This window comes from Lupinus angustifolius, chromosome LG13 (assembly GCF_001865875.1).
Source record: "Lupinus angustifolius cultivar Tanjil chromosome LG13, LupAngTanjil_v1.0, whole genome shotgun sequence".
In the NCBI taxonomy this organism is placed as follows: domain Eukaryota; kingdom Viridiplantae; phylum Streptophyta; class Magnoliopsida; order Fabales; family Fabaceae; genus Lupinus; species Lupinus angustifolius.
In genome coordinates, this window is record NC_032021.1 from 7169528 (window position 1) to 7184608 (window position 15081).

Genomic DNA, 15081 nt, shown 5'->3' on the forward strand with positions numbered 1-15081 from the left:
AAGATCTACATTTCAAAAGATGTTACTTTTAATGAAAACATTTTTCCTTTTGCTGCCAAAGGAAAGCGTCAGTCCAACAATGGAGATCAGCATTCAACTTCATCCCTTACTGGATGTCACGTTTCTCCTATATTCAATTTTCATGATACTAACACTCTCTCTAGAGAAACCTCTAAGGACACTCATAACTCTGGTACTTCACCTATACAAGATGTGCCTCCTCTCCTCCCCTAATTCTCAAACTCCCTCCCTAATTGCCAGTCCCACACTTGAATCAGCTGATTCTATTTCCTCATTTGCAAACCACTTACCCTTGACTACTGCTCCTACCTCTCAATCCTCTCATCCCATGCAAACAAGGTCAAAGTCAGGCATATTCAGAACTCTATATCCAAGAGTTCATCTGGTTCATTCTGAACCAACCAGTGTCAAAGCTGCCTTAGCTACTCCTCAATGGCAGCAAGCAATGCAATCAGAATATGATGCCCTCATTAAATTGGGTACATGGTCTCTAATGCCTCTCCCACCTCACAAGAGAGCAATTGGGTGCAAATGGGTTTTTAAAGTCAAAGAAAATCCAGACGGAACAATCAACAAGTACAAAGCTCGGTTGGTTGCAAAGGGTTTTCACCAAAAGCAAGGGGTAGATTACAATGAGACGTTCTCTCCAGTTGTCAAGCCAATTACAATAAGGGTTCTTCTTACCCTTGCTGTCACTCATCAATGGATGATTGAACAGCTTGACATTAATAATGCCTTTTTAAATGGCATTCTTGATGAAGAAGTCTACATGAATCAGCCATCAGGATTTCAAAACAAAGACAAAACTCTTGTGTGCAAACTTCACAAAGCCATTTATGGTCTAAAGCAGGCTCCAAGGCAATGGTTTGAAAGGTTAAAAGGTTCCTTGGTCAAGCTTGGTTTTCAAATTAGCAAATGAGATAACTCTATTTTCATTCATACCTCTAAAACCTACAAACTATATGTTTTGGTATATGTTGATGACATAATTGTTACTGGATCATCATCCCTCCATGTTCAAAAACTCATCAAAGAATTAAGCTCAACATTTGCTCTAAAACAACTAGGACCTTTGGACTACTTTCTAGGTATTCAAGTCAAACACCAAAAGAATGGGCATCTGTTTCTCTCTCAAGCTAAATACATCAGTGATCTTCTTGAAAGGGCTAACCTCTCTACCTCTAAGCCTTTTCCTACTCCTATGGCTAACAATTGTAAACTAACTAAGCATGGTACTGACTTCTTTGAAGATCCTACCTTCTACCGATCCATTGTTGGTGCCCTGCAATATGCTACGGTCACCAGACCCGACATCACCTACTGTGTGAACAAGGTGTGTCAATTTCTTGACAAACCTTGCAATTCTCACTGGACAACAGTAAAAAGGATCCTTAGATATCTCCAAGGAACTCAGACTATGGGGTTAACAATAAAACCTGCTTGTCTCTCATCCAATCTATCCATCACAGCTTTTTGTGATGCTGATTGGGCCTCAGACATTGATGATAGAAAGTCTACATCGGGGGCTTGTCTCTACTTGGGTCCTAATGTTGTTACCTGGTGGTCAAAGAAACAACGTACTATATCTAGATCTAGCACAGAAGCAGAATATAGAAGCCTAGCCTTGGCCTCTCAAGAGATTATGTGGCTTGAGTCGCTTCTCAAAGAACTACAAATTACCTATCACACTCCTGTTATTTTCTGTGACAACTTAAGCACAATAGCTATGTCTCACAATCCTGTGTTACACAACCGTACCAAGCATATTGAACTAGATTTGTACTTTGTCAGAGACAAAATACAAAGCAAGACTCTTATTGTCAAGCACATTCCCTCAGAATTTCAAACTGCTGATATCTTCACAAAGCCTCTACCTAACACTCAATTCATCATCCTCAGAAATCAATTAAAAATTCAAGACTTCAACTCCGCAGATTAGTCAAGCTCTGAATCATCGGAGGAGTCTTGGATTCAGGGGCGTATATTAGAAAAGTGATTCAGTTATTTACTGATCACATGTGCAGTTTGTTAGATTCCTTTGTTAGAGTTTGTTAGAGAGTTTGTTGTTCTGGTATCTTCCCTTTTCTCTCTATATAAAGGGTTTTGATACTTCTTGTAAATTACAAGTTTTAATATACAAATTCAGAATCATTTCTTCTTCTTATCTTCTTCACGTATTCTTTAGTTTCTTATTTCTTACAGATTTTGGGTTACATAATTCTGTCTGTTGGATATGAATGATTTTTAGTTTGTTATAGATAGGAAATTTTCGTAGTTGTTATTTTTCATTTGGTACTAATGGAATAGATTTTTTAAATTTCCCTTGCCTTGTCTCCCTCTATTCTCACATTTCCTTTCTATATCTTTAAATGCTAGTCATAGACGAAGTTATCATCACAATATTTTTCTTAGCACAAATTTGATGCTCTGTATTAGAGATGCATCCAGATTAGATTAAAAAAATATGTAAGAAAGCCCAATTAGATAAATTAGAATAGTCTAGAAGGATCTAGACTAATCTAGAAGAGAGATTAGTTATTCTTATTAGTAGGTAGTTAGCTTCTATAAATAGATCTTTCTCTCATTCTTGTAACTAACTCTTACCTTTAATAAGATTCAGTTACTTCTTCTTCTACTCTTTCCCTCTGTTATACATTTCCATTGTTTACACTCTGATTCTTTACTTTTATTCTCTCTTTGGTTTGGCACCACGGTGATTTATTTCAGGTGGCAAAAAAAACTGCACAACAGAGTAAAACAATCTTGAATGACATTGAAAGATGGCAGAAGGTAAATGACTTTGGACCAACTGTGACCTATGTTTACTCTTATACATCATTTCCAAATATTCTTACTCTTGTTTTCTTTTGCAGGGAGTAGCAAGCACCGATGGTAAGTTTCTCAAAACACATATATCAGAGTCTTTAACTGACCATGTCAGACCATTTTGGCATTTTTATACTAACATTTTCGATTACTAGTTAACTATCGACTGTTTTAACTAGGCATCTCGAGATGAATTCCATTTTGGCATTTCAGTAACATTTTTATTACTAGTTAACTATTAATTTCTATAGCAGCAGTATAACACGCTTTGTTTTTACTTTAGACTTGTACTTTAAGAAGTGGCTTGTCTTAGTTTATTATTACTATCTTGTCCCCAGTATTTGGAGTTCCTGTTGAGGTTACTGTGCAGAGGCAAGATTGCAGCAAGCCTATTCCTCAGATATTAGTCAATTCTGCAGATTATCTTGTAGTTTCAGGTAGAGATGTTTCTAGAGTAAGACTCTACCTCCATGCATTACTCTATGTTTTTTATGTTTTATTTCAATCAAATAGTGATTTCATTTTGCTACTGTGTGTAGGATTGAACGCACCGTATCTCTTTAAATACGAAGGGGATAAAAAGGTTATTCACCAGTTGATTTCCCTATACAACCAAGGTTAATTCATCCATTTTTCAGTAGCGGTGTAGGCTATAGTTATTATATATGGGTCATGTTTTACTAGATAATATAATTGCTTGTTACAGATTCAAATGCTTCAGTGCCAGAAGGCACAAATCCAGTTGACGTAGCAACCCTCGCAAAGTGTTATCTTGCTTGCCTTCCTGAGCCACTTACCACATTTGGGCTTTATAATGAGATCAGAGGTGCTCGAACCAGTATATATTCCATGAGAAACATACTGAAGAGGCTTCCCAGTGTAAACTACATGACTCTGGAGTTTGTAACAGCTCTTTTGCTCCGTGTTAGCCAGAAGTCACTTCTCAATAAGGTAGGAAGTTTCTCTATTTGGAACCGTGTGTATTTGTTTGTTTGTTTGGTGGGAGGGAGGGAGGATGGGTCCAAGATTGGGTTTGTTTTGCTTTATATATAAACTTTGTACATGGGATCTTGGGGCCGATTTCCCTTTGATTATCTGATACATTTTCTCTCCTTAAATAATATCAGGTAGTATACTTGTTCTTCTATGCAAATACCGCTTATGAACATGTGAAAAATAAATTAAGTTGTGCATTTCTTTTGTTGTGTTTTTGTCGGCATTGTCATTTGAAGTTGTTGATTTTTTATTTTATAATATCTGATCTGTCTCTATTTGATAGACCTTTTATTTAACTAATGGTCAGTTTCTTGTGTTTTTACCCTCTTCTAATTTTTTGGTTGTAAATTATTTTTCATCTAAAATAGAAAGGAAATATTACTATTATCCAAGGCTCACAACTTGCTTGCTTTGTTATAATATCAGCTTCCCCTGCTCCTTGCAATATGATCCCCATTATGCTTTGCCGTTTGTGGGTTTCACATTAGTTGGTTGACCTTGAGTACAAGTGTGATTACCTATTAGATGCTACATACAAATTTGAAAAGTATACTCAAGATTGTTGACTTTCTACAGATGGATGCTCGGAACCTTGCAATGGAAATGGCACCTATTATTATGTGGCAAAGGGACCAGAGACCCGAGTTTTATAGTCAATATTTGAATCATATGTCCAAAAGTCCTTCCAAAAGGAGCTTGGATCCACCACCTAGTTCAGACAGCGACTTTGACATGCTTGCTGGTAAGCAAAATGATGCAAAAACATGTAAAAGAAATTAAGATAACCAAATTGACTGAAAATGTTATCAATTTATTATTGTCAATAGCGAAAATCCGAAAAGGATGATAGCCATATGGTAAATTGCATGAATCCTCATGTCAATATTGTACTCTAATCACATATCACTTCGAAGTTGGAACCATGCAACAATTAATTTAACAATTGATTGGTTTTACTATTTTGAGCTAAACTTGGTCTTCAAAAATATACATGAAGATCTTAGAATTGGTGTTCATCCGAGATAACCATTTATTTTCCTTACTCGTTTCTTGTGCTGCAGATGATGGTGAAGCCATAGTTGCATCCTCTCCTATTCCTTTGGATGATGACATGCCAGTTGACTTTGGTGCAATTGAGGTTGTTCAGTTGCTGATAGAACATCATAATGCGGTTTTTACTGACGCAAATGAGACAGTCTGGAGATGAATGGCTTTACCCCTCTTCATCCTTTGCTGGTTTTGTGGACATGGATATCTTAAACATGGAATGTTAATTTTCAATGTGGTCATGAGGATCATTATATAACAGCTACATTTGAAGTTATAAAAAATTGTTATGCTGAGAAAAGATGGTGGATACTGCTCTGTAGCTTCACGGTCTGCTTGCAAGTTGGATTTTGGAAGGGAATGAAGGGAAAGAGAAGACTTCAGAGTCATCTCACATGCGTATTTCATGACTCTGAAGTCCTCTGTTTTCCTTCTAAAATCCAACTCGCAATCAGAACCTTAGTGAATAGGGTGTCTGATTTCCAGAGACTCTTGTATTTAGAGTGTGATTGTTGATAATGGAAAAAATAAAATATTGAAACTGTATTGTACAGCTTTTGCTTGCTGAAACTCATCACAGTTGTGCTGTGTTACTGTGATCTAGCTTGAATTGATGATATGTGATCTTTGTTTATAATACAAATTGAGACCCATTTTTGCACACACAAATTAAAGGTCAACTTAGCTCACCTACTAGTGAAAGGATCAACAATTAAATCTTGTTTGTCTTTTCCATGATTGTATAAATGCTGCAAGGGAATGTATAAAAGCTTGCATTGTTTCAAGAGCTACACAATTGTGCAGCCATGAAATCTTTTAAAACTGGAGAACAATACCTATGAATTCAAAGTGAATTTATAATGCAGCAACTTTTGTTGTAGTACAATTTTTTGGATGGTGTATCAACTTATAAATGGGAGTAAAAGTTCATGTAAGCAGTTATAAATCAATGGGTCATTGTTGCCATTGATTTTATATTGTTATGACTACTACTCATAAATCTCATCTAAATAACCATTATTGAAACATGAATAATTTATTGTGTTGATAATTTTTACATTTATTTTGTATACTATGTGTATTTTCTTTCAAAAACTACATCTCCTGATAATGTTACCTTTTTAGAAAATAATGGCGCATTTTAGTGTGTAGATTAAAAATGGAAAGAGAAAATTAATTGAGTGAGCAGTTAATTGAAAATCTATTTATAATTAAACGATTGACATAATTTGTTTATTATTTCCAAATAAGGGGTTATTAAGAGTCTATTTAATGGGCCTAGTGTTGTGCATCCGCCCATAAACCCCATTTTCTAAATAAATACTTTTTGAGTAAGAAAAAAATTTATGTATTGACAATGTAAGAGTTTAAAGTCTATTAGTTTATCATTCATCATTTATTTTCAAATCATAATTGACTTTTAAAAATACAAATAAATTATATATGATACATTAACTATATATATATATTTTTATACTAACAATAAATAGATATTATATTATATTATTTCCTAAATGGCAATCACACTAAATGAATCAAATAAAGGCATTTGGTATAAATGAAATATACATAGTCCCTCAAACCAAGATAGGGGCATGGAGTTGGTGGCTGGAGGAAGCACAAAGTCGTAGGGAAGTGCTGGGTGGTAGGGATGAGCAAGACTTGGTCCTACTTGAACATTCAATTTGGTTTGATCATGATTGTACCCAAATAAAATTAGATCTCCTCGAGTTTAGGGCTAAGTTTGGGTTCAAAAATTAGACTCATACAATATTTAGGATTAGGTAGGGGACAAGCGTGGTCCGGCCCGTCATATTGTTACTCACTCATCATGCTCTATGTGTCTATTCAATTGTGACATGATAATGACTTCTCATTGGTCAAAAGTATCATTGATTCTCTAATTTATTCATCATATATACATATATCATTTCATATGTCAAATTACAAATTCATAATAGTAAGTAAAATATTGAGAATACTTTAATTTAAAAAATATACGCATTATATTTAATCTAGTATACGGTCGAGTTTAAAGGTTGACTCAATCAATACTTAGTTTCGTGTCTAGGGTTAAGTTCGGATTCCAAAAAATTACCCTATTAACATTTAGAATCGGGTAAGATACAAGCGTTATTCAACTCATTAAACTCATGTTCACCCATAATGGGTGGTGAGGTGAGGGCTAGGGATGGAAAAGGATAAAATGTCATTTAATTTAATTCTTTTTCTATATTTTTTTAATTTGGACTATTATTTTATTAATAAATCTAATGGTGATGACTTGCACGACTTTACCAAAAGAGTACAAATTTAAATAATAAGGTATTTCTTCATATTCATGAGAAAAATTATTTCCATCATTCATTAAAATTATGACATGTGTCATATTTAACAATTTTCTAAAAATTAAAAAATATAATACATTTTATCTAAATGAAATAACTACCTACTAATATGATAAAATATTTATTCTCAACACTTAAACTCACTACTGCCTAAAGAAAATGATATTTCTACATAATATGCATATTGCCAAATATGGGCTTAAAACCAGTAAAGAGGGGTTACCATTACCCCTATTGACTTTATTGGGGAAGAAGGATGGTGTTCTGATTTTACAATGGTTAATGTTATGGGCTTTATCTTAAAGTAATTATTAATTTTCTTTTTTGTATTATTAAGTGCAACCCACACCATATTTTATGATGCCTCTCCTAATGGAAGCATATATTCTTTCTCATATTTTATATCATGTGTTATAAGTTATTATTGGTCAAAGAAAATATATTTAAGCTAAAAATTTAATTATTAAGTATTTTTTTGACCAATCACAAGTTATGCACATAGAGTGACATACTAGTGTGGGACAATATATTTATCATTTCCTAACATATGTCGCTCTCAAGAATTAAAATAATGACATTTTGGTTATCTTGAGAATCTAGCGAAGTCTTCCACAACTATACTAACATCATGTTGGTTGTTAATAAATTTAATAATGGTAAATAATTTCAGACTTTTTAAATAGGTTTCTAAACTAAAAAACTGTAATTAAGTTCGTGAGCTTTAAAATCATTTGTAATTGAGTGCAAAAAAATGCTCTCAATATTTTTGCCTTAAATAATAATTATATTACTCCCTCGGGTCCTTTCAATAAGACTCGATAATAAAATACATTTCTGAAAAAATACATTGACAAATTTAATGCTATTAGTCAATTTCTTTAATCCCCACAAAAGTATTCAAAAGTGTCCAATAAAAAATGAGTGATATTATGATAAATAAGTAAAAACATTAAGTAAAATGTCTATAATATCAGAACAACTACTATAAAAGTTTTTTTCACTATATATGTTTTTTTTTTCCATTTTCCCGTGAAAAAGTTATATTTTTTCACTTTGCCAGGAAAAAGTCTTTGTGAACACTCAATTTTTGTCCGGCCCACATAAAGTCCAAAATACTTAAATTATAAATAATAGAACATTTTTTATTTATTTAATTACAATAAATAAAAGTAATTAAAACTATGTTATGGTGGAAATGTAATGAATACTAATATTAAATTTATGTTGATAAGGTTCCTATATCTAAAAGTGATGGGGTTAACCTAAAATCCAAAACAACATCACATAATCATTTCCCTAAGAAAAAAAGAAGAAAAATAATTTTTTATTATTCTTAATTTTTTTTCGAATTTTATAAATAAAATTTTATTTTTATTCGAATTTACAATAAATAGTATAGATGGTTTATCATAGATATTTCACTTAAATTCTAAATAATCAATAAAATGGGTTATTATTTTAATTTTTCAAAAATATAATTTTAAAATAATTTAATCCTAACAAAAGATATTTTTATTTTTATTTTTATGAATTAATTCGGATAAATAAAAAAATAAGTGCATAAATCAATTTAACATGTTTTTTTAGAAAAGATATGAAAATAATATAATAAAATAATAGTTAAGTACCAAGTCAAATCTGACTTGGTGGGTGGTTTAAATCCAAGGAAAATAGTGATAATGGGCTAGCAAACTAGGGTTCAGATAACACAATTTTAGGGATTAGGGTTAAGCAATTTTTATTATAAGTAGGTGAGGGGTTTTAGGGGTTCAAAAAAAATTATTTTAGTAAGAAAACTACAAGAAAAAGGGTTCTGTGAGAGAGAGGAAAACACTGTTGGCGAAAGTAATCCAGTACAACCGTTACTATCACAACGCCGTGAGCTTGCCGTGCTTAGCCTTTGTAACCGTTAGATCTGCATACCATTACTTCATCGCGTTGACCAGCAGATTCGCCCAATCACAAGGCGAAAACGCATCGCGATCTCAGTGTAACGCGCCACACCGAATCATCACCCGTGGAGAACACGAGATCTGCTACGGACGCGCGTACCGTGGAGCTTCGTGCACCTTCCTGGACCGCCACTTATCACACGCCACGTGTCCAGACGCAATAATTCCATCATCTCCTCTAATCAGCGTCTGACGTGTGTCACTCCTTATTCCAATTAGTAACACCATATCCAGGCTCTCACATGAAAAAAATAAAATACATTCTTTAGCATAATTAGGTAATTGTTTTTGCTCTTTTCTTACTATGATCTCATGTTTTGATTTAAACATTAAAATGTGGAAAATAAATCTTCATATTAACCATTCATTAATGATTTATTAATTATCATATAAAGTATAAAAAAATATATTAAATATAAAGATGTGAATATTTAAAAATAATGGTTAAGCATAAAACAAATAGGATCTCATTATTTTTATGGTGAATTAGCAATATGTTTTTTAATTTTTTATTTCTTCTCCATAAATAGTGTCCAGATTGATAGTAATTTTAATGATAATTTTTTTTTTAATTATATGTGATTTACGAAATTTGATATATATATTGATTGTATTTATCTCTTTTTATCCATTAATAAATAAAAAATTGTATAGAATATCTAAATTTATCTTAAAGTAGACCTTCCAAAAATCCTTTTTTGTATATATTTTAGTGTAAATATTGTTTATATGTTTAATTAAATTTGGTTCACAATAAAAAAAACCAACCCTACAATAATTATTTTAAAATTTATACTCAGCATATTCGTAAATTGCACTTGTATCTAAAACTTAATAAACATTAAAAATGTAAATCAAGTTATATCTTAGTCATTTAATAATCCATAAGAATTTTGATTTGTTATAAAAAACTTCAAACCATGTCTATATAAAAATTTATTTTTCAAAAGGAATAAAAATAATTTTGAGATTTAATCAAAGATGGAGAGAAGGTCGCCCTGAAGGCTTCTTTCTTCTCAGATCATCTTCAAAAGGTCGCGCTACGCCGCTTCTTTTCAATCGATTAAATCTCAAAATCAATTAAATTTCACTTTCTTAATAAATAACAAATGGTTAATTAGATAAAAAACTTGCTATTCATCACAAATAAAAAAATAGAATTTTTTTGTTTATAACATATAAAACTTGCAAACTATATTTTTGTCTAAAAAATACATTTTCCTTAATTAAATACACTCAACCAATAAACCATTTTCTACTTAAAGAAATACGTAAGCCTTGATCCCCTTAATAGGGGTACGTAGGACCAAAGTCAATATTGTCAGGCTCAATAATAAAAATAATTTTTCCCTTCTTAATAATTGATTAATTAATTCGACAATTTAATAATAATAATAGTAGTAATAATAAAGTCATATTTTTTAATGAAGGGTACCGCTTAAGGCGGGCGGATAGGGTGCTAATACATTCCCTATCCTGTAACCGACTCCCGAACTTGGATATCAAAAATCCAAAAGCCTAAGGTAATTGGGCTTAAAAGATTTTTCTACATTTTTTACTATAAAATGTAGTGGCGACTTTAAACAAAGTCGTGCAACCGAAAATCGGGGCGCGACAGTTGACGACTCTGCTGGGAATTTTTTTGAGAGAGTCCGACCCATAATAAGTAAAATATGTGACTGTTTATTTACCATTATTATTATTATTTATTTATTTTGATTAGTTAATTTCCAATAATATTGCATGCTTAATTATTAATTATATGTATAAATATAAAAATTGCATGCTTAATAAATATTACATGTTTAATTATAATTGTATGCTAATAAAATTTATGTTTAATAATATTGCATATTTAATTATAGTTGTATGTCAATAAAAATTTCACGTTTAATTATAATTTTAGTCCAATAAAAATTGCATGTTTAATTACCAATGATAGGTCAACAAAAATTACATATTGAATAAAAATTACATGTTTAGTTATAATCGTATGTCAACAAAAATTACATGCTTAATTATTAATCTTATGCATGAATAGAAGTTATGTGCTTAATGTTAAATGTATGTATAAATAAGAAGAGTGCATATTTAATTATTAAATATGAGTTGTATGATTTATTTTAATTGTATATAAAAAAATGAAAATTGCATGTTAATTACTAATTGTATATAGAAATATAAGAATTGCATGTTTAACTAATAGTTATGAGTTATAAATATGAATTATATGATTAATTTTAATTATATGTATGAATATTAATTATGTGTTATTAATTATTAGTTGTATGTATATATGTTGCACACTGAAATAATTAATTGTATAAATTGCGTATTTGCATGTGGTGAATCATTGTTTGTGTCATTCTTGTTGCTATATGATATAATGTACACATTTTAGGCACACACAAATGCCTACACCCGGGTATTAGTGATACCTTTTTGGACAGAAGGGACACTAGCCTCACTGGTCGCGGTTTTTGCCGCTTCTAAGTGTTGGTGATGTGGACCACTCATATTGTCACATCTTATTATGAGTTAGCCGCTCGAGCTGGTATCTTGTTTCTAACATTATAATATTTGGTTTCTCTTTGGAGAGATGCAATATGGGCACCTTATAAGGAGTCTAGAACTTGCCTAAGAGCGTCCACTGTGTGTTAGAACCATACTTTAGGATATTGTACTTGTATGGATTTGTGATTTATAAACATGTGTGTATTGTAACATAGTGATAAATGATTGTGTAATTGTATCTTTTTTGTTTTAACTTTTTTCCACACATCTTTACGTTATTGGAATTATTATTTTTTCCTTATCCTCACACTATTAAAGAGAATTATATATATCATCATACCATTAACTTAAAAAAATAAATAAGGCATCCATTCATTGCCCAAAGTTAACCTAAACAACTTATTCTTTCTATTTTCTTTCAAAACAAAAAAAAAACTATATATTTTAACATATTAATCATAATTAAGACTAAAATATCTTAAAAAAAGGGGTCGTGCATCCCGAAAACGAATTCACAAGCATTCATTCATCAACCATGTTTCATCAACAATATTTCATTAATCATATTTCATGCATCAATCATATTTTATACATAAGCATTTTAATGTTTTGTGTTTTTTTATGTAATAGGTGCATTTGCATTAAAAAAATGACAACCGCAAATAATTCTAGCAGCATATCGGTACCTAAAAAATCAACGAAATTGGATATATCAATGACTAATGTAAGTTTCTTGGCCGAACAAATTCCAAAAATGTCAGATGATGTAAAAAAACAATTCAGAGATAGTTATGGAGAATTATTAGACCTAGTGTTGGTCCAAGTTCGTCCTCAAGACTTGGAGATTATGCAAGTTATGATTCGATTCTGGAATCCCACGCTTCGGGTATTTGAATTTCCTAACCTTGATGTTGCTCCAACCATTGAAGAGTATGAGGCTCTTCTGGATTTTCCAATGGATGGTAGACTGAGGCTCTATCAGTTCATAGGGGGGCAAGTTGCTAATGAAGGTTGCGCGTGAGATCTTCTCGGTGTTCGTCTAGAAGCTCCAGACTTCACCAAGCAAGAAGGGGTAAACGGGCTAAAGTGGCATTTCCTAAGAAATCATATCTCTAAAATGGCTGAAGAAAAGAATTAGACCTTATTTCAGCCTGCATTCGCTTTGGCCATATATAGGCTAGTCCTATTTCTGTTCATTGATAATATGGTGGATCAACCCGCTATGGATGTGTTCAGCAAATTCGTTCGTTTCAAGATCAACCCTACGGCTGCTATCCTGGCAGAGACATTCTTATCATTCCAAAGATATCAAGAAGGTCTTCAGTGGAATGTTAGCAAGGTCCGAATCTGATTTTGCGTCCAACTCTTGCAAGTTTGGATCCTAACTCGATTCAAACATCACAAATATGGATTAAGGTCCCGTTATCCGTTCAGAAGGTTTCTCAATACTTATGTCGAGGATATGCCGCTTATCAAATGGAGGGAGTTATTTGAAGAGGTCACTCCAAGGAATTTCGCTGAGAAGTATTGCCTCTATGACCGACATCAATAACTCATGTATTCATGTGGCGAGTTCCATAATATAGTATTGATGGGGCTTAGAGGCTGTATCTCCTTTACACCTGCCTTGGTCCTTGGCCAATTGAAGTGGGGAGTTACTCCTGTAACTGATAAACAACTCGAGAGCATTTGTTTCTGGTACAAAGATGAGGGGCCATCTTCAAAGGTAGTCCAATCCATAAGAAAAGCCCTTAAGGACATCCATTCTGCATGGGCAAAAAGAGTTGGGTGAACACAGAACCTTCTATTCTGACGAGTATAGATCTTGGAGGCTGTGAGGATGAAGGGTGTTAACACACCTTCGCTAGTCATGCCGCAAGTCAAGGGAAACCCCACTCTAGAGGAGGTTGTACTCAAGGCAAATGTCAAATTGTTAGAAGCCCGACTTCAAGAATCCAGGGATCAGAACGAGATGAAAGACATAGCACTCGAAAAGTCGGGCAACATTGCTTCTGCACTCAGGGAAGAGATCAAGAGCACTATGCTGACATGTGCTCGAGGTCTGGTAAAGTCGCCCTAATGAGGCAGAACCGGGCAATGGAAGAGGAAATAATAGATCTGAGGGAGAGACTTGAAGCTAGGGGACAAGCCTTGAGGATTAAAACGAAGGCAGAGAAGATAACTAGAGCAGAGCTGGAGCAGGCCACAATCACTATTAGAGATTATCATAAGGCCTTGGATCAGTCCCACACGAAGGAGGACGACTATAAAAAGTCATTAGAGCAGATGCAAGAAGAAGCCCTCGCACGGGAAACCCAACTGATGGATCAATTGACGGGGCTGAAGGAATCATGCGAGTTTTTAAAGGAAAATCAGGAAATGTGGGAATACAATTGGCGGGATAGTTTCGAAGAATGCGAGAGGAAAAAGGGACAATGGAAAGAAAATTGCCACAATATCATTGAGGGATTTGAAAACTTAGCTGATGGTTGGTCGGTAACATTCGAAGAGGCCCAAAAGGAATTTCACATGTACCCGGACACAGAGACAACGATGAGGGCCCTTTTCGGTAGCTGCACTCGGGTTGCCAAGAAACTCAGGTGTTGGAGGATGGAATGCAATGGTGGATTCTAGTTAGTCTGTGTAGTTTATTTCTTGTTCTTCTTTCTCATTTATCACTATTAGTTTTATTGTTAGGAATAAAGCAGGGAATGGAGGAAATCAATGCATGTGATTCCCCTTCCTCAAATAAATTTCGATTTATATTAATAAATGGTATCTTTTTTTTCGCAATGTTCTCTCTCAGCCAAGATTAACTAACGAAAGTAATTGATAGAAAAAGGAAAAAAAAAGAAGAATTCAAAAAGATTTTGAACCAATCAAAAGACACAATCTTGGTCTTCCAATATTCTAAAGACTGCTGTCAACCGTAGATGAGCTAAGAGACTACGCTCCTTAGTCATCAGTATACGGGTTTCTTTTAACTTCACAATGGACTTTATGCTGCTAGAATTAAAGAGGCAATCCTGAACTGAAAAAAAACTTATTCACTTTAAAGACTTCATAAACTACACCTTAATCTAAATGGTCTCATACACTTTACAATTTATTACAAATCATTCTTTTGAAAAACAACTTGCATTCATTTTTAGGTCAACACCCTTATAACACACGTCTCCGAGCTCGAAAGATGGTTGAATCTACAGACTCCAACCTGGACACCATAATTGAATTGGCTACTATGAAAGAACAGATGGCAGAGATGTTTCATATCCTGAAAGCCCTCCAAAGCGAGAAAGAAAAGAAGGAAGCAGGCGGACCACGATCTCATCGAAGTTCTGCAAATCCTAACCAAGGGGCCGGTACTAGCCAACCTC

The 15081-nt window shown here is 33.2% G+C and overlaps 1 protein-coding gene across 1 annotated transcript; it reads left to right on the forward strand.

Annotated features, from left to right (window-relative positions):
- On the forward strand, positions 2791-5553 carry LOC109325799 (uncharacterized Rho GTPase-activating protein At5g61530-like; the record flags this gene model as incomplete). Its single annotated transcript, XM_019558365.1, is given in 7 exon segments — positions 2791-2811; positions 2895-2913; positions 3186-3284; positions 3387-3464; positions 3554-3798; positions 4420-4585; positions 4905-5553. Coding segments are annotated over 7 exon segments (774 nt in total), but the record flags the coding sequence as incomplete, so codon positions are not given.